This window comes from Sminthopsis crassicaudata, chromosome 5, assembly GCF_048593235.1.
Source record: "Sminthopsis crassicaudata isolate SCR6 chromosome 5, ASM4859323v1, whole genome shotgun sequence".
Lineage (NCBI taxonomy): Eukaryota > Metazoa > Chordata > Mammalia > Dasyuromorphia > Dasyuridae > Sminthopsis > Sminthopsis crassicaudata.
The window spans coordinates 280,088,748-280,110,828 of record NC_133621.1 but is presented as its reverse complement, the minus strand read 5'-3'; the positions used below and the strand labels follow the sequence as shown (position 1 = coordinate 280,110,828).

General features: G+C 39.0%; 2 protein-coding genes across 7 annotated transcripts in view; one reads left to right on the top strand and one right to left on the bottom strand.

The window, feature by feature from the left end:
- Positions 1-13,628, top strand: part of CEP83 (centrosomal protein 83) — a 106,830-nt gene extending 93,202 nt beyond the window's left edge. For all 5 annotated transcript variants that reach the window (XM_074271222.1, XM_074271223.1, XM_074271220.1 and 2 more), the window contains 6 exons: positions 1,231-1,306; positions 3,492-3,649; positions 5,471-5,600; positions 10,301-10,404; positions 11,874-12,063; positions 13,010-13,628. In XM_074271222.1, the coding sequence (XP_074127323.1) occupies positions 1,231-1,306; positions 3,492-3,649; positions 5,471-5,600; positions 10,301-10,404; positions 11,874-12,063; positions 13,010-13,114 (763 nt within the window). In that variant the 3' untranslated portion in view covers positions 13,115-13,628. The remainder of the gene's footprint in view (positions 1-1,230; positions 1,307-3,491; positions 3,650-5,470; positions 5,601-10,300; positions 10,405-11,873; positions 12,064-13,009) is intronic.
- A 1,115-nt stretch (positions 13,629-14,743) lies between these two features.
- The window catches only part of PLXNC1 (plexin C1), a 221,191-nt gene continuing 213,853 nt past the window's right edge, over positions 14,744-22,081 (bottom strand). For both annotated transcript variants that reach the window (XM_074271219.1, XM_074271218.1), the window contains 3 exons: positions 18,773-18,913; positions 18,576-18,650; positions 14,744-17,307 (listed from right to left, as the gene is read on the bottom strand). In XM_074271219.1, the coding sequence (XP_074127320.1) occupies positions 17,203-17,307; positions 18,576-18,650; positions 18,773-18,913 (321 nt within the window). In that variant the 3' untranslated portion in view covers positions 14,744-17,202. The remainder of the gene's footprint in view (positions 17,308-18,575; positions 18,651-18,772; positions 18,914-22,081) is intronic.

The window sequence follows — 22,081 nt, the reverse complement described above, 5'->3', positions numbered from 1 at the left end:
AGGTATTATAATTATTAGATACGTAGAAGTTTCTTGGGCCAACAATAAATCTCAGGTCAAGCTCCACTTAGTCATTGGTTAAGCCATGGTTGTCTCAGAATGAATATAAATAGCAGTTGTTTCTGTTTTGTCCAGAAATCCTAAGGTTTTTTCTCCTTCCAGATTGTAAATTTTTTTTTTTGACTAGACACAAGAAGTACAAAGCTACTTTAATGTATTAGTCTTGAAAATTAGAATGAACTAAACTGAATTTAGTGATTCCATGAGAAAATCAGAGATAGAATAGAGATAGAATAACTTGAATAATGACTTGAATTCTTGTAAATTTAAGTCATTTTTCTTATATATTTGAGAGATGAGGCCTTTATCAGAAAAACTTGCTATTAAAATATTTTTCACAGTTATGATTTCTGTGTATTTATTTCCCTTCATCCTATTTTCTTCTGTTTGTCTTTCTCTCTCTCCTTTCATTCTTATTTTTAGCTAGATCTTCACCTTCACACTGACCAGTATAGGCTATGTTTGCACTCCGTTGAGAATTACTTGAAATAGGGATCCTTCAAGTTTGGAGCTATTGCCTCTGTAGTCTCTTGGAGCCATGGTCACACTCTAATGCTTATTTCATTCCCAAGTTACTTCACTCCATTACCATCAAATGCAGCCCACAGCTGTGACTTAGTAGATAAATTTTAGAGAATTTTCAGCTTAAATGAATTTCCCAGCACTAGATTTAGCAAGTGCTAGAGACATAATTTGAACCCAAATCTTTCTGGTTATAAGTCCAGTACTATTTAAGATGCTTCACTCTCTCATAGCAACACATGGTCCAGTAAGTGGCCTAGAAAATAAATAATTTGAGTTTGAGGAGGAAAAAGGTAGAAACATTTAAACATTTATAGAGATACTTCTGTTTATGTGCTGCCCTCTCTTTCTCCCCCCATGCAGGATCTTCACTTTCCTCTCTTCTCTGATGCTGACATTTTGACCAAAAGCTCTAAAATGTCCTTTCCTACTTTTGTACTGGGCAGCACTTTGGGGATTGAGACTGAAGATGGCAGAGCCTAGCAGGGTGTGTAGAGTACAGTGCAGTGACTGGGCAGGATGGTCTTTCCATAAAGAGGGATAGTCTTTCCATAAAGAGGGAGTAACCTTTCAATGTCTGGCTTTACTAAAAACCTAGCATTGCATTAAAACTTATTAACATACTTTGTTACATTGTCAAATTTTTAGAACGAAGCTTCAGCAGCAGATTATTGCTAATGAGAATGTAGAAAAAGAAAAAACTGAAAATTCTGATCTTAAACAGGTAAGAACTTAGTGTTGGTTAACATTTTAACTGCTTATTTAAAGATCTGATTCAATCAGACAATCTCAACTAAGTTAGTAAGCAGGTATTAAGCACTTACTATATGCTAGGCTGAGGGCTAAGGATGCAAAAAGAGGTAAAAGATAGTCCCTTTTCTCAAGGAGATTTGTGCACCTTTTTTTTTTTTTTTTTTTTTTTTAAGATTTTATATTTCAGCATTGTAAAAATCCCATCATTGTGGAGTTACTAATATGTGACTGAGTGCAATCTTGAAAGTTTCAGTTTTAGTTTTGGAAGTTGCCTCTGGGAGGGAGAGAGAAAGGAAGGGAGAAGAAGGGAGGGAGAGTTCAGAAACGTTGATTTTATCATTAAGAATTTTTAGGCAAAAATCAACAGATTTATATGAGAGCATGCAGAGCCTTAAAGCAAAAGGAAAGAGTAGCTCCTTTTGGAATCCTGCTTGGGACTTTGTATATGTTTAGCCACATTTCGTTCCAATGCAGTGTTGGAAGTTGCAAAGGAGTTATCACTTTTAGCTTTATCAGCCTGTGGCTGGTGAGGATTTTTTAAAACTGCCTGTTCATTTAGCTATCATGCAGAATATTTGCAAATGCAGTTAAAATAAACTTATAGCTCTCCATTTCAGGACAGAGGAGAGAGCAGAGACCTTTTCAAGTGTTCCATAGAGGGGAAAAAAAAAATTTGAGCATACCATCCGTGTGTGTGTGTGTGTGTGTGTGTGTGTGTGTGTGTGTGTGTGTGTGTGTACATACATATATATATATATTTATAATTATAAAAAATTATGTGTGTATATATCTTTTTATAAATTGAAGAACAGCAAGGTAAACCAGTGAAGAGAGTACCATGTATGAGTCAGGAAGACCTGAATTCAAAGCTAGTCTCAGACACTTCCTAGATATTACTTAATCCTGTTTGCCTCAGTTTCCTCATCTGTAAAATGAGCTGAAGAAGGAAATGGCAAGGCACTCCAGTATCTTTGCCAAGAAAAAAAGAGACAAACATGACTAAAATGACAGAACAACATTTGTAAATTATGTTTATGCACACATACACCCATATATGTGTGTATACATTTCTATTCACACACATATATATAGATATATACACAAGTATAGAGAGGCACTGGGCATAGGGAACAGAGAAGTGATTGTGAAGGGAAAAAAGAGTGGACTTCAAATTCCAGTTTTAACATGTTCCAGGTTCATGACTCTGGACAAGTCATGTTCTCATTGTTCTAGGCAACTCTGTGAGACTGGTTTGCGGAGAAGGTACCTCATTGCTTTGGTGGAGGAAATTTCCTTACTTGGAAGCTTCCTACAACAATGAAATCACAATTATAATCCCTAGTATTATCCTGCTAATAAACTTGTATGTAGATTATAAGATATGTGCAAAACATAGAAATCTACCTAGGGGGAGATAAAGATAAGTTTTAAAAAGCATTTAAAATTTTGTCTATTTTAAAAACAAAAATAATTTTGCTCTCACTAAAATGCTTTTATTAATAATAATATTTCATGGAGCAATATAATTTAATATGTTTTATGATTTTGAAAGAAACTTTATATATATTCTTATAGACAGTAATTATTCAGTTGGTTTGATCTATATATCCAAGTAGGATTTTGGTGGTGGAGGGAAGATACTTTGTTAAAAGATGTAGAATATAATAGCATTCTAGGAATAGTCTTGGGAGTTGTGTTTCTTGGTATATCATCATAGTCACCAAATTAGTTAGATTGAGTTAATGGAATCCGTATTATTCATTACTTTTTACTGTGAATGATTTTCTATTTACCTGAACTCAGGACATGATATGATATTTTCAAAGTCAGAGAACAATTATACTACAAGAATATGGTAATAGTTGAATTTTGTTTTCTCTTCTCAACCATTCTGCTTCACTGTGAGGACGATAGAGGACAAAGACTTAGCAGGCTGAGAAATGGAGCCTAACTGGATAGTAAGTGGGTGCTAGGCAGACACTGGCCATGAAAACTGCTCCTGTGACTGTAGCCTGTGGTTTGAGCCATTGATAGCATCTTTGAGTGGCTACATTTTGAGTGGGGGGGTGTGTGTATGTATGTGAGAACATCCAGGTCCTTTCTGGCTTACTTCTGATGTTTTTCTCTTTTTCCTCCCATTGCTTTTTCTTTTAAAGCAAATCAGTAATTTACAGATCCAAGTTACCTCCCTCACACAGTCAGAGACTGAATTGGTGGATTCTAACCGGTTGCTGAAGGAGACAGTGGAGAGGCTGAAACAGGAATACCGGAGTGCACGGACTCAGGCAGAAAAGACTCAGCTAGAGGCTGAAAAGTAAGCTTCCTTTTGAATGGAGCACAACACCACATTTCTCAGCAGTCCTGGGTTTTGTTGTATATAGATAGGGGTGTGTGTGTGTGTGTGTGTGTGTGTGTGTGTGTGTGTGTAATCATGCACATGGTCCATATACACAGACATGAAAATAGGGGGAGAGCATGACTAAGATGGAGACTGTTTTACTCTGAGTCCAGGTGCTCTCCATCTGTGAGTGAATGGTATAAGTTCAGCTTGAATCCATAGTGATGTCAGTCTTTACAATCTTATTTTAAGTCTACAGATTATTCTCTTGGTTCTGCTCACTTCACTAAATATTTAAAAAAAAAAAAAAAAAAGTGAAATCCTGGACATGATGGACACCAGAAAACATTACCAAAAATAAAATCATTTTAGCAGATAGCAAACAGCTAGTGGCCATTGTAAAAAGTAACTTTCAGGTATCTGTTAGTGTCCTTTCATACTTGAACTTGTTCATATAAAGATCAAGGGGCCAAATGAGAAGCTGTGTGGTGACAGCTCTTGCTTGACCTAAGCAAACCATTGGCTCTGACAAATGAGCAGCAGAAAATGATGTCAGAGAGGTCGCTTGACATGTTCTCCGAGAGAAGTGAGTCCATGATGGGAAGAGGAAAGATGTTGGACAGAAAATTTATTGGAGGGCATGGACTAGAGGAGGCCATCTCACCCTTGGAAGGAAATCTTTTTTTCTTACTCTCAAGTTTTCAGAGAAGGTAGAAATCATGCATCCTAGGCCTTGCCCCCTAGGGTTGGGGAAACTGAGGCACACGGAGAGTTGAAGATTGGTTTTACAGACCTCGTCAGTGTCCACTCACCATGGACAACATGATCAAGAGAGCAAGGGTGCTGTGTATGGTGTCAGTAATGATGGTGAGGCAGGAAGCAACTCTTGACACACACAACTTCTTTTGATCTGCCCAGCAGCATTGGGGTGGGGGGGGGAATGCTCTGCAGACTGTGATTTAGGCATAGAGTTGAACCGTTTGAGAATAGGCTTCAGTACAGAGGTTGCTCCCCAGGGTTGCAAAGGCCTGCGTTTTTTATCTGAGCCTTCTGTGTTGTTGCTGTGTAGTCATGAGTTATGAATAACTGTCCCTGAAGGTATGAAAAGAAACATCAACCAGAGGGCAGTGGAGAGGTGTATAATGCATGTGTGCACGTGTATGCATGCATGTGTGTCGTGTGCATGTGCATGTGCCCATGCAGGAAGCAGCTTAGAGAGCACACACTGAAGAGGAATGAAAGCTGCCATCCAAGGGCTATCTTGATGGACAGAGTAGGGGACCAATCATGTTGGGGGGCAGTGGGGGCGAATGAATAGGAAGGCCCAGGGGCGGCTCCATGAAGAACACCCTGCTGATGTGGCTGGACCTCCTGGTGAGCTCAGGGAGACTAAGGAACAGAGTCCCTGAGGATGGAGGGAGATTTCCTTAGGAGAAAATTGATGCTATCACAGAGTGACTTTAATATCCATAGATGAGGAAACCTTGGAGAGGTCCCAGAAGTAAAAAGTCAGAGCCATGATTAGAACCAGTTCTTCCTGCTTGCCCCCTCCCTGGCCTCAGAACCAGAGGCCCAAGCAGCTCTGTTCACCTCTCTGGGCTTGCCTTAGCCAAACTGCCCAAAAGACGATTGGACTAGGTGCCCCTAAGAGCCTCCCTAGCTTCCATGGTCAGTGATTCTGTGGTGAAACTTAGTCAGCTGGCTGTTATAACATAATGTAATCTTAGATGGTTTAGGAATATGAATTCTTTTTAAAAAAATTTTTTTAATAATTTCTTTCAAATTTATTTTTGACAGTTCCTTGGAAGGGAAGCGGATAGAATGGTTGGAAGAGAAGCATAATCTTCAAGAGTGCATCAAAGAAAAAGAAGAGAAATATAGCCAGGCTAAAGAGAAACTACAGCGAGCTGCACTTGCTCAGAAAAAGGCAAGTGGCAGCTTATTATTGGTGTCGAGGACTCCTTGTTTCAGTTGTGCCCAGCTCTTTGGGACTGTGTCTGGGGTTCTCTTGGTATTATGAGGCTCCCCGCTCCCCTCTCTGATTCATTTTACAAAGGAGGAAACTGAGGCAAGCAGGGTGCCATAAGTCACACAGGATCACACACTTGTAAGAGAGTGCCCCAGAGTCCAGGCCTAGTGCTCTTATGCCCCTTATCAGGACACTGATGCTACAAGGCCCATTTCATAGGTTATTCCCTTCCCAAGTGTTCTTACACTGTTTAGGCATCAGTAACTGTTCTGAATTTGAGAGCTGCCTGGGTCATCACTGGGGCCACTACTCAGGATGGCTTAAGAATCCAGTGAATTCCCATCCCACTTTCAGACTTTCTTCCCTTTTTTTTTTTCAGGTAAAAACAGCATTTTCATAACAGTGAAATAATGAGTAGAGGTGGCTTTTCATCTGAATATAAGAATCTGTTGTTTGCCTATGTCCTTGTCTTATGTCTCTCTGCTGTCTATCATAATGGCTGTGTGCGGTACAAGTGAGATCTAGATTTTCTGTGGTCCAGGGGCTTCATCAGACAATTTCTTTTTACTAGTTTAAGCCCTAGAATGGGGGGAGAACTAAATTCTTTCTATCCACTGTTTGACATGAAGAAACCTGGTGTTAACTTCTTTTGAGGAAGCTTTCATTTAAAGTATCTTTCATAGAAACTTCTTTTTTTTTTTTTTTTTTTTAATTTAGTTATTTTGAGGTTGTGTGATTCTGGGGCAAAAGTAACATCCAATAGTGACAAAAACAAATCGTGTGTGTGCCACCGCCATTCTTTGGAAGCCAGTCATTTAAACTCTCTGGGCCTCAGTTTCCTTTTCTGTTACTGGGTTTGGAATAGTTTAGTAATCTCTAAATATTTTTCATCATACATTCCTCTCAATAAAATGTTTTCAAGCTTGCATCTGAAAAAATAGGAATATTAAAAATTTTATTTATTAATGGTACAGAAAACCTTTTTGCTCTCATCAAATTTTATTTTTAGGGAGAGTAATGTGATTAAAGATGTTTCATTCTTTTTCAAAGATCTTGGTAAATACTTTGTGTTCTAGCAATTCAAGCATCTGCTTCTAAATTTAGCTTATCTTGATAACTTGGTTTTAATACTTTGTCAGCTGAAAAAGATATTTCACAAACTTGCAAAGATCTAAAAGGAAGAAGTGCATCTTTGGCTCTGCTTGCTAAATTACAATACTCATTTTTCAACTCCATCCTCTGATAATTCAAAAGTTATTGCTGAATCCCAGCTAGTAAATTTCTGTCTTCCTTGATGTCAATCATGTGTTCTTATAAACAATCTATATGAAAGGTCTTGTATTTTTTTGATAAATGAGTTTGAAACCCACTTTCAAAAAGAAAGTGGAAACCCTTTTGGAAGATGGTTAAAAAGATGAGGAAAATTCTGTTTCCAAGTTTTGTAAAATAGTCAGGATTTCTTAGAGGTGATACACATGCTTTTCAGCAGTCCAGAGAAGTAAGAGAGTAATCCTGGTAAGCATGGTCAATAGTGCATGCTGGAGAGGCTGGCAAAGATGGAGATGAAGGAAGGGCTTACAGATGGGGCAATTAAGACCACTGGCAAGTTTGGAGAGAGCAGTATCAGTGGAAGGTAAGAGGCAAGAGTAAAGAGAATATTGACAACTTGGGAGATTTAAAGGGGTAGATCTGAAAGAAAAAAATAAAAATAACATAATGAGATGGGCAGTGCAGATTGTTGCTCTTCCAGCATAGCTCAGTCTCACTGCTCTAGAAGCAAAAAGTATGTCTTACTTCCCAGCCATTTCTACAGAGGGCAAAGCTTCTGCCAACCAGGAGGTGACCCAAGGGGCAGATCATGGGGGCAGGGAGGGGAGGTTTGCCCACACAGCTGGGAAGGGAAGCTGCTGTCAGAAGGATTGGAGCTTGCATGACCAGTAGAGGTCATCTGGGGAGCAGGTGCACAGTCATGGGTGGAGGGGTGGTGGAGTTGTAGTGGAGATAATCCCCATGAGTCTTATCTTCCTTCCTAGAACTCAGTTTCTAAATCATTGGATTAGATGACCGCCAAAGGTCTTTCCAATTCCAAAAGCCAACTGATTGTTGAATTAGATGACATGTTTGAGTCCCTCTGACAGTCTGCTTCCACTAAACTGTTCTAGTGGTCTTTACTCAGTCCTCATTGTCCTTGACCCCTCTCCTCCATGCTATTCTCTTCTCTAGTTTTTTGAGACACCCCTCTCACCTGATTCTCCTCCTACCCCCCCCCCCCCCATTCTCTCTCTCCTCTTTTCTGGATCCTTCTTTTCAGGCTTTCCATCAGTAGCTGTCCCTCTGGATTCCTCCCAAAGTCCCCTTCTCCTAAAGATTTCACTTGGTAATCTCATCAGCTCTCCTGGTTTTAATTGCCTTCTATGCTGATGATTCTTAACCTGGCCCTGTCCTTGCTGACCTCCATTCTCACACCTCCAACTGCTTATCAGATATCTCAAACTGGACATCAGTGTGTACAAATAGATCTTGTTATCTTTCCCCCTAAACCCACCCCCATCCTATTTTCCCTATTACTGAAGGCTTCCAACCCGAGACTCATCCTGGACTCTCACTATCTCTCACTCCTCATCTCCTCACTGTCCCCAACGTTTGTTGATTTTACCTCTGCAACATCTCCTGAATCTGCCCGTTTCTCTCCTCTGACATTGCCTCCAGTCTGGTACCAGCTCTCATTGCCCTACACTGAACTGCCTCTCCCCACTCAGCCACCAAAGAGCTTTCCCTAAAACACAAGTCTGACCCTAGTCATTCCCCTAGTCAGCAAACTCCAGTGGTTCTCTATCCTTTCCAGAATCAATGTTTTTTAATGTTCCCTTTGGCATTCAAAGCCCTTTAGAACCTAGCTCCCTGCTCCTTTCCCAGTTTTTTTTACATGTTAACTCTCCAACACATATTCTTCAGTCCAGTGATACCAACCTCTTTGTTTTTCCATGAACAAGATACTCCATCAATTGGCTCTGCACATTCTCTCTGGCTCTCTCCCATTTCTGGAATATTCTCCATTTTTTGCTATGCTTTCCTTTTTAAGTTCCTAAAAAACTCTTTGCTCCCCTAGAAGCAAATGCAGTAGAATAGAAAAAACACTGTTTGAAGTAATAGAACTTGGTTTCAAATCTTGACTCTTCTTAATGCTGGTGCCAGTAACTAACCTCTGGGTCTCTATTTCCTCATCCATAAATGTACGGGGTTGGGTGTACTCTTTCAGTGTTCCTATAGATCTGCAGGATCCTTTGATCATTCAGGCAACCTAAGCTTATCCCCATCCAGGAATAATGCTCTTCTTCTTCTCCAAGTGCCTCATTGCTTCCCTGCTGTCAAGGTCTACCTTATTTCCCACCTTTTGCAAAGTCAATTCATGTGCACTTCTGACCTCCCCTAGTACTCATGATGTCATTCAGCATGTTACCTTGATTTGGGTGGTTTTTTAATCTTTTTGGGGAAAAATCTATCACATCTTTGTTGGTCTGGCTTCTTGCATCTTGAACACCCAGCAGAGGGCCCAAGCTCTTTTCAAATGATTGTTAATGGATGATGTTGCTGATTACTTAATATGTTAGTATCCATCATTTAAAAAATATATATATAATGAGAACAAATGGAGTGCTTTAATGGGCCACATAATATTCTAGATGAGTCCTAAAAGAACTGATGCCATATTCAATGATTCTTTTTTTTTTTTTTTTCTGAAATGCAGCCGAAGATTTAGAGGCTGCAATTAGTAGAAATGAACAATCTAATATTTATAATAATCTTTCTCTACATCGACGTTATACATGTGCCACAGTTTTACAAAATGGAATTATTTGCAATTGTAGCAATGATTATTCCTTTATTTAAAGAAATTACCTAGTTAGCTCTTTCATTAAGAGATTTTTTCCTTATATGTAATTTTAAATAAGGTTACATGAATTAAAGTTAATTTTCAGAATTTTTTTTTTAAATAAAAGTCAGGTCTGGCTGATAAATTATCTTGTATTTTTTGAAAAGTTAATTCAGTCCTTTGAAAAGATGTTTTTTCAAAGTTTTTGACTTTTTTTGTCTCAAGATTTTTGGAAAATGCTTTTTCGAGGAAGTTCCAGTTGTAGTCAGATTCAATCAGCTTCAGTAAACATTATTAAGTACCTGGGATATGTAAGCCATAGTGGTCCCAAGATCTTAAAGCTGGCCAATTAAAACTTCTTCCCTTGGATGCAAAGGTGAGATGATTTCCCCAGAACCTGTAGAAGGCCAGGTCTTAAAGGCCCTTCCAAGTGAAGAGATGCTTCTAGGACTTGCCCACCCAACCTCAGAGAGGTTTTGGCTGACAAAAGTCACAAAAGTTGTGATTTCTAAGTGAGGCACTAACATCTAACTACATGCAATTTTGTTAGTGATACCAGTTTTTCTGATATAGTATTTATAATGTTTGTCAGGTCAGTCAAGGATGAGAAGGAAACATATCTTGATACCTTTATCATTTCAATAAAATCTCATCTTTAAAAGCATTCAAAGGAGGTAACTAAAGACAGTGTGGGACTTTGGCAAGTGGAGAGAACATTTGAACTAAAAAGGAGATTGTGAATTCCTATTATGTGCATTAAATGGAGACATCTTTATATTTATAGAGAAAATCCCTTTATGAAAACAAATTGAAGAAACTACAAGAAAAAGTAGAACTTCTGGAAGCAAAAAATGAAGAATTGGAAATAGAAAATCAGGTTTTAAATAGGTAAAAAAACCAAATTACTTTTATCACTTCCTTTGTATGTCGAAGTTTAGATTATGTTGTTAACCTTTGATTTCTTCTGAGACCCTTTACCCATAAACTTCTTGTTATGCAGTGGCCGTGGGTTCTGGGAAGCCACAGCATGGCCTGTGGGGGCTGGTTACCACAAGTTTCTTCTGAGAAACAGAGCCCTGCAAATACCAGCTGGTGGTGGTTTGTAAAGGGGACCATGGGACAAGGCTGCTAGGTCTTCCAGCTTTACCCATACCCCCAGGAAAATGGTGTCAGCAGCATTCACTCTGAAGAATCAGGAGTCCTTTAACCTAAAAGGGATCTGAGGATTTCTATCAAACTGCCTTGAAAATAGCATAACCTATATAATGATTTTCAACATGGAAACATTTCAGCTTTACTGATAGTGGCCTGCTTCCAGCTCCCAGACTCTTCTAGACCTGAAATTTCCTGTAACATGAGATGGTTGTGTTTAATGGTGTACAGTGATGTTTCAGGGAATAGTTATCACCAGAATGTTTATAATAAGTTAGTACCAACTTTTCATTAGACCATATTGTAGACTATACATAATAGAGAGCATCAAATTCCTTTCATAAAAGAAAGTAGATCTTTTCTGTGCTCCACATCCATTTAGATACTAGTTAGCAGTAGCAGAAAGAAAAAAGGTATATGTGTGGGGTACTTATACACAAGTATTTGTGCTTTGGGGATCTGGTGTTTATTGAACAGCAGATGAACAAATTTGTTCAGATTTTGAACAAATATAACAGGCTATAAAAACCTAACAAGTGATGCCCCTTTCTTATCTTCTCCTTCCATCTCTTCCGTTGTTACCTTTGTCCTTGCTAGAAATGAATGGCATCACTTGGGCAAATTATCAGCCCTAAATTGAAAAACTGTTTTCTTAAAATTTAGCATTTGCATTTTACATCTTTTATTAGTTGTAAGAAGCAATTTATTATTTTGACTCAGAAAGATTTGGGGAGGTTTCAAGTAACAACAGAATTATTTTAAAATACAATTAATCCAGTTAAACTCAGGTCCTCTTGACTTCAAATCTGGTCTCAGACACTTAACACTTCCTAGCTGTGTGATCCTGGGCAAATCACTTAATCCCAATCGCCTAAGCAAAATGAAAAGTAAAATCTTATTTCTAGGCCTTAGGTGTTGCAAAAGTGAACTGGAGTTTTTGAAGGCCAACTATGACAGCAAAGACTGAGCAAAGAGGCCACTAATTAATAAATTTAGGGCACTAGGACCACAAGGGATTACCTATTCTGATAAATTGAGGATTTTTGAAGAACTGAGCTAATTATTACTAAGCCCTCAGCTTGATGATCTACATTATAGAGTAATTCTGTATTTAAAAAGAGTAGGCCCATAAACATTCTCCAGTTCAGAGCATATTGAAATATGGATAAATTTCAGGGGAACAATGTGACTCTTCTCTTTTAAAGACAAAATGTGCCATATGAAGACTATACTAAGCTCCAAAAACGATTGAAGGATATACAGAGAAGACATAATGAATTTCGAACTTTAATCTCGGTTCCCAACATGCCCCCAGCAACATCATTCAATTCTGTTAATTTCTTGTCACCACCCTTGCCTTCTGGCGTGGAAACATCTTTCCCCCCTCACCTTCCGGTAAGAATATTTTCAGATTTTGTCTGGTTTATGTAGGAAAAAGTAATTAGATGAGTATCGTTTTACTGATTTAATTTTCTGCAGTTAAATTGTGATTATATAGTTGAGGATCAAGAGCCAGGGGTTCTCAAACTATGGCCAATGAGACCAGATGCAGCAGTCTGAGGACATTTATGCGGCCGGCAGGGTTATGGCAAAAGGGCTGAGGGGCGGAGACAGAGTTTTTGTTTTTACTATAGTCTGGCCCTCCTACAGTCCCACAGTGAATTGGCCCCCTATTTAAAAAGTTTGAGGACCACTGATCCAGACCTTTGAAAAATCCACAACCCTCCTTTATGCCTCCAGCTCTCCCCTTCTAAACCACCTATTTTATGACAGTTTATACTGTCCTAAAATACAGTGATTGGAGTTTTACATGCTTGCCTGCTGGGAGTAAAGTGCCCCCCAAGAGGCAGTAGAAAGGAGAGGCCTTATAGTACCCTGATCTAAGTGATATAAGACTAGCAACAGACTAGGTTTCAGAGTTTTGAAATCTAAAAATAAATTGCATTTTATAAATTGTGAATGTTGAAAATTCAAAGCTCCAAACTTTCATTGGTTTCCGTGAAATCGTTTGGTGCTTTGTTTATAAATTGTTATGCAAACTAAGGCCCTTTGAAGGGAGCTGTATGAATACGAATGTGATATGGAAGTATTTTTTTATTTCTTAATTAGCTCCCTGCTGAAATTTGTAGCTCCAGAAGATGAGGCTTGCTTGGGATTACAGTGGGAGGCAAAAGAGGAGCCAGGAATGGGGGTTGCTAACCCCGATAGCCTGATATAGGCAGATGTGCCCATCCTCTTACTGGAGGTCAGACTGGGTAAAGGAAGAAAGCAGCATGACCTGTGGTGGAGCCAGGAAAGGGTGCTAACTCTTCCCTCTGGTGTGCTTCTCCCCTGCTCTAAGGAAGAGGAACATCAAAGAGAACTGTCTCTCCTTCGGAAAAGATTGGAAGAATTGGAAACCACTCAGAGAAAGCAGCTGGAAGAGCTTGGGCCTCCTGGAGAATGAGGCTGCAACATTAGTCCCACTGAATCAGTGACTCAATAAAGATGGAAACCGACACATTTGTGGACTTTTAGAGGCTTGATTCCCATTTGCCAAAAGAACATTTTGCCTATAATTGGAAAAAGTACCAACTTATGTGCCGTGTTGCTTAAGTATACACTAAAAACAAGCAGCTTTATTAAAAAAAAAAAAAAATTGTTAGGATGTTACTTATACCCTTTTAAGAAGTACAGACACATACATTTTAAAAGGAACTGATATGGGATATCAAAGTTTAAAATTATTTTCTTAATTTTTACTCTTGATTGGGTAAACTGCCATTCTTTCTGAAACCTGATTCCCTATTGCATTATGTCTTGGAGACAGTTGTTAATCAGAAGGTCTGTTAAAAATAATCCCGATTTTGATTACAACTAAACATTTTTTTCTTAAAAGGCACTTCTGTTATGTTCATTATGAATGTCTGCTTTTATCAAATGCACATATTTTAAAAGTTTAATAAATATTTTTGTCATAATGTGTTGCCTCATTTTTAATTGGATACTGATTGCACAACAGACATGCAGTAGTTTAGTAGGAGAATGGGAAAGGGCACCATCATGACAAAGGGCCTTCAATCCATGACATGGGATCAGGTAGAAGATCTGGGCAACTGGAACAGTGATGAGGTTGGGAGTAGGCATAAGTATGACATATCGAAGAGGAATAAAGATGTGACAGTTGTGTTCAAATATTGGAAGTCCTATTACATGGAGAGGGGTAAAATTTGTTCTCTCTTCAGTCCCAGAAGGCAGAGCTGTGAACTTCATGCTGCTTTCAGGCTTGTCGTAGAATCCTGGTGGTAAAGAACTCGAGGCCACCTAGTCTACTTTCACCATTATACAGAGGAGGAAATTGAGGGCCAGATCAAAGGGGACATAATTTTGCTTAAGTTATCTGGGAAGCAGGTGACAGAACTGATGCTGGAATTGACTCGCTGCATCTTTGCATACTTCCTCCTTTCCGTATTGATAAAAAGAAAGCACATTTATGCTGAAAAGTTTTAGAATTGTCCCTTTCTTGTATCTTACCATTTATATACATTGTTTTGAAAATCTTAAATCAAATTGCCACTCTTCCTTCCTGTTCACATTTGCACATTTTATTTTTTGCAAAGCACTTACCATACATATTATTTAATCCTCCAGGCAGCCTTATGAGGTAACCCAATTACTTTCATGCTGTATACTTAAGACCCAGGGAGGTGAATTCACTCTTCCTCAAGGTCATATGGTATGTTCCTGATTCCAGTTCCAAGGTCTTTTCACTCCATACTATGGTGTCTTATCAACCTACAACTTTTTATAGAACACCATTAGGGGAACTCTAGAATAATTTCATTCCAGATAATGAAATCGATTATTAGTTACTAAGAAGTCTTCCTAAAAGTGCCACATAAATATGAATTGCTGTGATTTTTTGAGAGAAACTAAATATTAAAGTCCAAAAATTTAATTAGATAGGGGTCCATTTAACAAGAACTAGACTTCCTTACTATCCAGGATATCTGTTCACAATTCTCAAGAATACTTCCATAAAATACCTTAAAAAGTTAGAAAGATATGATAAAAGTAAATTTACATGGCAAATTAATAACATTTGATACATCAAAGTGTTTATTTTGGATATACACATTTAAAACATTCATCTCCAAGAACAGCTTCAATCATGTATACAAGAAATTGGTTTTAAATTCTAATACTGAAAAAGTAACAGAATTAATCATAAAATGCTGCTGTAGACACTAGTGTTAGGAAAAAAAAAAAAAAGCTTATAAATAAATTGACCACCCCAAATCAGAAAATAAAGTTAACAATAGAAATTGTTTGACAGTTGTTTCTCTGGCTGCTGTTTAATATGGACTCAGTTACTGATTGTCTTCAGCACGTCTGATCAGGCCATTCACTGCCTTGGGCTAGTGTGCTCCAAAATGTTGCTTTAGATCATGCTTTCCATGGGAGAATCGACGAGCACTTTACAAACATCAGTGAGTCTTCATACCACCTCTGTGAGGTAGCTTAGAAAGATTTTCCAGAAATTGAGGCACAAAGAGGTAAACAAATTTGCCCAAAGTTCCCACCAGCACAGTCACTAGAAGAGCTAGCCGGTAAACCCAACCCTTGCAACCTTGTGTGCCAAAGGGTTTGGGGGGGGGGAACCCTAAAAAAGTATTATTCAGCAAATACTATGATAAAGCCACAGCTGATCATTTGAATTCTCACCCTTTCTGTAGTCTTCTACACCCTAAAGAAGGGCCATCTTTTGGGAAGTTCTTTATACCCTACTCTTTCATTCAAAAACTCCATGTTTCTTTCAAAAGGTAGCAGCTTTATTTTGGGGCCCATCCTTTCACCTTTTACACCTATAGGGGAGACTTTTTGGTAGTATCTTTGAGGTGTGTCCACAGGACAGGCAATGGTCAAAAGCTATGGGAATCAGGAAAAGTGCCTATTTAGGGCATTTACTATTCTCCTTGCTCATTGTTTGGGTGTTGACCCTTCTTCCTCCACCAGCTAGTGATCGGAGGAGAGACACTTGCATTCATCTTAGATAAAATGCAAATTTTAAACCTGATGTTAACTACAGTGTTGGCAAGTGCTTCTAAAAGGGGCATGGGATCCTTGACTTGTAGGAATATTTCATAGGCTGGAACTGGGAATTCTGAACCTCAGCCGACAGGGTGAGGTGCCACAAGAAAGGTTGACAGTGATGACAATTTATTTCTTCTGCAATAAGGGAAACACAGTGGTATTGAACTTGGTCATGAGCAGCAAAAATCCAGGATACAAAACCAGCAATAAAAGATTACAGTATCACTAGAAAAGGGATCATCTGAACAAAGGCATGAATGAAAATGGGTATTTTTTTTGGACTTTTTCCTTTGAGGAATACTTTTTAAAAATACATAATAAGACAAAGATACCAAGCTGTATACTAATACCTTTCAGGCCTTGGGCCATTATATAGATATAATACTCCAGTGTGTACAGCAATTTCATGTAATGTAATGTAAAATGTATCATCATCTTACCACACACTTACAGGTGTTAATACCCATTGATTTCACCTGAGACCTAAAGCAAGGAGGATGTGGGGAAGTGATAATTTGGAGATGGCAAGATGGACACAGGAGACACTCTACCCAAGAGAGCTCTGATCGTATTCTTGTGCTAAATTTGTGCACAGAAATAATAAATGATAACGAGGAGAGTTTTTTAAAAAAAATGAACACGCAAGTTTTATCAGCAAACACGTTCACCATCAAGTACGTTTGGTACTTTTGAATAAAAACAAGTATGCAACACAAGGCAGGAACACAGCACCACGGCCAATGGCGACTGCATCCAGACAAACTAAAGCACTTGCTTTAGGCCACTGGTGAAATACAGGTGAGTTCGATGGAATGCAGTTGGTGACTACTGAAAAACACGAGCCCTTTCAACAATGTTGCCACACTGTTAAGTTTTTGGTTTAAAAAACACACACACAAATGCTAAGTGTACACACCACCACATTTTGCAGTCACCTTTTCCAAGAACTACTGGGGACGAGCATCGACACTGCAAGTCCTCAAGGTTGCCCCAATATCCCGCCAGCCACAGCTCATCGTGGACGGGAGAGCCCTCCACTTGTCACATTTTGCGTTTGGCATTGGCGGCATCCTTTCACTACTGGATTTCAGTGTCATCCACAAGTGCTACATAGCTGTAGTTTTGAGACAAAACCATTGAATCATTGTGCTTAAGTGGAAACTGTAGTTACAATAATACTGACACTTGCTTACTGGCCCTGTATGCTCTGTAAACGAGGAGGCTGTTTACAACCACCACGACATCTATATTTACACAAGAGTCTCCACAGTATTTACAACAGGCACAATGGCTGGTCAGCTTCTCTTAAGAGTTGTGCATGTGCCTTGGTCTCCTACAAAAGATTCCAGGAATCTATGTGCAAAGATTTTTGTTAAAGGCGCCAACGTAGCTCGAGCCACCATTTTGTTCCAAGCTGTCGGAAGAATTTCACCATCTTAAAGCCAGGCCACAACGTGATGTTCACACCCACTTGCATTTCTTCTTCTCATCAAATAGGACTTTTACGCGTAAAAGCTGCTTCTGGGCATCTTCTAGCCCTCGCTCTCTTTCTAGTTTATTTAGAATCTGTTGACAATTAGAACAGTTATTTTGGATGTTGTGGCTTTAAGCATTACAACTCCCTCCTTTGTGCATTCCCAATGCCATGAGTGGGTAAAAAAAAAAAAATAAATCTGTATGAAACAGATGCCAACGTTTGCCTCGGTCATTTACATACTCATTCTGCAAGTTTTTTTTTTTTTTTTTTTTTTTACAAAGTCATTATCACAGGATCAACAACACTTCTGCTGGAAATAGCAGCTCCCATGAAATACCGTTTATTTACTTCCAGATAGGAGGCCGGCCTCTCACTGGCCGGATTATGTGCATTATGATCATAGCCATTCCAAGCACCACAAGCAACCGAGGCAGCCAACATGCAGGAAGCTGTTTCACCTCCATCCAATGCAGCAGGCCGGGGGGGGATGGGGGAAGGAGGGGACGGGAAGAAGGGGTCTCGAGAGGGAGGGTCAGGCACCCTGATCGGAGAATAACAGGTCCCCGCCCTCCCCTTCCCCAGTTCTACCCTATTCACCCCTGCCCCTTGAAAACAAGGATGCTGAATCATGTGGAAGGAACTCATCACCTCTACCCTACCTTATTGCTTCACTTGGGTCTTCAAAGTAGAAAATGGAAAGGGTGAGCTATTCTCACCACTGACATGGATAGCCTGGCCCAGCATGACTGAGTGGGGGGAATGAGGGAAGGGGGGGATTAACATATATTTGGAGACTCTGTACTTCACGAATGCTTCTGCATGAATTCCAAAAGAAAAACCCAGATCAATGGGAATTAATTAATGGTGGAGAATGGCTTACTGAAATAATCTTTCTTTTTGTATTGAAAAAGAAATGGACATCATTTCATCTAGATAATCATCGAGTACCAAACCTAGGCAATACAACCAGCTATTACTAAAGCGGATTATAAGGTTAGTGCTAATTTATGATTTAGTACAAGTCAGCCAGCCCCATTTAATATCAAGTCACAGGAAATGGGAAAAGTTGACTTTTTGAAATAATTGTAAAGCCCTTAGCAAAGTGCACACAGTAGGTGTTTAATAATAAATATGCTTTCTCCTTTTCTATCCCCCTCCCTTTATTAAAATTAAGTCTATATCCACTTTATGCCCAGGAAGCAGGGGTCAGGATTGGGAGAATTCATTATTTTGTGCCAGGATCCACCCAATTCATGACTGCTGAAACTTCAGCCCAGATCAGTAACAAGGCCCAATCCAAATCCCATAACATCCTTAGGTAGAAGAGAGAAACGATTATTCTAATTAGAAAACTTACCTCATCAAAATATTTTACGATGTATTTGTAGATTTCTGTCAAGGCCACTTCTTCATTAAATTCATTTTCATGTTTCTTAAAGGAAAATTAAACAAAAGGTTGAGAGTCAAAAAAAAAAAAAAAAAAAAAAAAGCAAAAAATAAGTTTAAGAAAAGGAATTCAACAAATATCAGCCTGCTTTGGCTTTCTTGTCATACCTTAGATTCCTGAGTTAAAAATTCTTCCATTTCCAAAGACGACAATGGAGGCAAATCCCTGATTGCTTTATAATAAGCTTTCACTTCCTCTTTATAGTTTGGAATATCCTTGGCATAAAGAAGTTTATTAGTTGGTGCCTCCTTTAAAAAAGAAAAGAAAAGAAAAGTAAAGAGTGATGATAACTAGTTTTAAACAGCACACATTTATTCCAAGTTGTCTCCAAACCTTAGCATCTAGTCATTATGGCCAGCATACAGATGGCATTTAACAAATACTGCCGACTACAATGACTGATTGACATCACTTTGTGACTCATTTTCAGGTGAAATAAATGCTAATATATTCTGCCTTCCTCTCATAAAAGAACGCAAATGATTATTTTACATGATTTTGAGTTACTGTAACAATGGGCCTCATTTCAATCATAATTCATTACTAAAGGTAGTAAAAGCCTGAAATTAAAACATTTGCTCCCATCCTCACCCATCAGTGAATTTCGGCACTTGTGAAAGATTTGATTGTAGACTTGATTGTCATGAAAGTAAGTGGGTTCTTTATATTACCATGGAACCAGTGAATAATTGATAATTGGCATTAGCTATTTTAGATTATTCTACTTTTTTTTTTAGGAACAGAGAAAGGAAGATGGTCATTTCATTGAGTTTCAGAACTTAAATTTTCACAAGGAATGGTACTTATTAGCCTCCAAATTTCACATTGTTGCTGTGAATATTTTGGCTGGTAAGACTTATATAGCAGCTATAAAATCCCAAGTCACGTAAAAAAGAAAGCAGAGCCAAAAGAGCAGCACATAAAATAGAAACAGTGTGGACCTGTAATTTTATCAAAGTGAGAAATCTAATCAATTTAAAGAGGTAGTGCAGTACTGTAGAAAGACCCCCAGTTCTATCTCTGGAGCTTACAATTTGTGTAATCTTGGGCAAGAAAAAGTAAAGTCTGCTAAAAAGGAGGTTCTCACCAATGAGACACTCCATCTGGAATGTGGTCTTTCCTGGCTTCTTTTATGTCCCAACTAAAATCCCATCTAATACAAGAAGACTTTCCCAACCCCTCCTAATTCAAGGGCTTTCCCTCTTTAATTATTTTCTATTTTTTTCCTGTATATCAGTCATTTGTTTACTTCTTGTCTCCCTTATTAGACAGTAAGCTCCCAGAGGGCAGGGACTGTTCCCAGCATTGAGCCCATTCCCTGTCACATAGTAGGTGCTTCATAAAAGCTTACTGACTGATGTCCTCTGAGATCCCTTTTAGTCCCAAATGAGTCATGATGATACCTGTGTAATTTTCAGCAAGTGACTACCTCTCTAGGCCTCCATTTCCCATGTGAAGGCAAAGATCCTTGGACTAGACAAGATTGTTTAATGATGTTAATCTGTGATCCTCTTGGCAGGGAAATTCCCCGTCCAAGGCAAATCAGGGGCTCATCTATAATTCAGTGTTTGAGAATTATTTGAGGGACTGTGAAATACACTAAGTAACCTGCCGTGGTCATCGGTAGTATACGTTAAGTTGTTTAGTTATTTTTAGTCAAGTCCAGCTCTTTGTGACTTTTGTGATATCTCTCTCTCTCTCTCTCTCTCTCTCTCTCTCTCTCTCTCTCTCTCTCTCTCTCTCCCCCTCCTCTTTTTTTTTTTTTTTTTTTTTTTCTGAGGCAATTGGGATTAAGTGACTTGCCTAAGTCCCACAGCTAGGAAGTCTTAAGTGTCTGAGGCCAGGTTTGAACTCAGGCCCTTGTGACTTCAGGGTTGGTGTCCTAACCACTGCGCTATCGAGCTGCCCCTTCCACCTTCTCTTAAAGTCTATCCAAGCTCATGTTTGCTGTTTTCTAAGACTTTGTCTATCTCATCCTCTGCTATCTCCTTTTATTTTGCCTTCAGTCTCCCAGTATCAGGGTCTTCTCTAATGATGCCCACCCTCTCATCATGTGGCCAAAATATTCAACAAATAACCTGAATTAAATTCTTAAGTATTGACTTCTTCCTGTCCAAGGACTCCCAAAAATCTGCTCCAGCCCCACAATTTGAAAGCATCGATTCTGGGGCTTCAACTGTCACAACCCAACATTGCTCTTGGAAAAACTATGGCTTAGACTGTCCAGAGCTTTGTTGGCAAGTTGATTTAGTATTGCGTCCAGACTGGCCATCGCTTTCCTTCCAAGTCTTGCATGGCTGCATTTACCAGCCCAAGAATATAAAATCTGACACACTACATTTCTTCTCATTTGCCAGGAAGAGGTGAGACCAGTTGCCATGGTCTTAGTGGTGTGTGAGTGTGTGTGTGTGTGTGTGTGTGTGATGTCAAAGCTATAAACCAGCTTAAGAGGGTCATTTTTCTTCACTTTCTGCCAATTAACATCTGCCTATCTGAGACTGTTACTAGCTCTCCTGGCAGCCTTAATTCTGACTTTCTGATTCAGCCAGTCTGACATTTTGCACAATGTACGTCATATTTAGGTTAAATAAATAAGGTGACAATATTTAACCTTATCATATTTTCAATCTTAAATCAATCCATCTTCCTGTTTAGTTCTAACTGTTGCTTTGGGGCCCAAGTGAGACACAAGTCAGATGATCTGGTACTCCCATGTCTTTGAGGACATTTTATTGTGATCCACATAGCCAAAAGAACAATGTCAACGTAGTCAATGAAACAGAAGTAGATCTTTTCCCTAAACATCCTTGCTTTTTCTGTAGCCCAGTGAATACTGACAATTTGGTCTCCGGTTCCTCTGCCTCTGAGAGGCAGCCTGTTTTTCTGGTCGTTCTTGGTTCACATATTGCGGAAGGCTACCTTTCAGACAATGTGAAACGTACACAACTGTTTGGTAACTTGAACGTTCTTTGTCACTGCCCTTCTTTAAGATTAGAATATAAACTGATCTCTTCTAATCCTGTGGCCACTGCTGAGTTTTCCAAATTTGCTGGCATACCGCGTGCAACACTTTTAACAGCAGCACCATCTTTGGGGATTTCAAATAGCTCAGCCGGCATTCCTTCATACCACTAGTGTTATTGTTAGCAAGGCTTTCCTTAACTTCATTCTCCGGGATGTCCGGCTCCGGAGCAGTAGCCGCACCATTGTGATTATCGGGGATGTTCAGATCTTTCTTATATAGTTTTTCTGTGTATTTCTACCACCTCTTAATCTCTTCCACTTCCATTAAATCCCTACCTTTTTTGTCTTTTATTGGGCTCATTTTTGAATGAAGCTTTCAGATTTTTTCAGCTGTATTTGACTGTGACAACATTTGGGGTTTTCTTGGCAGTGTTTGCCATTTCCTTCTCCAG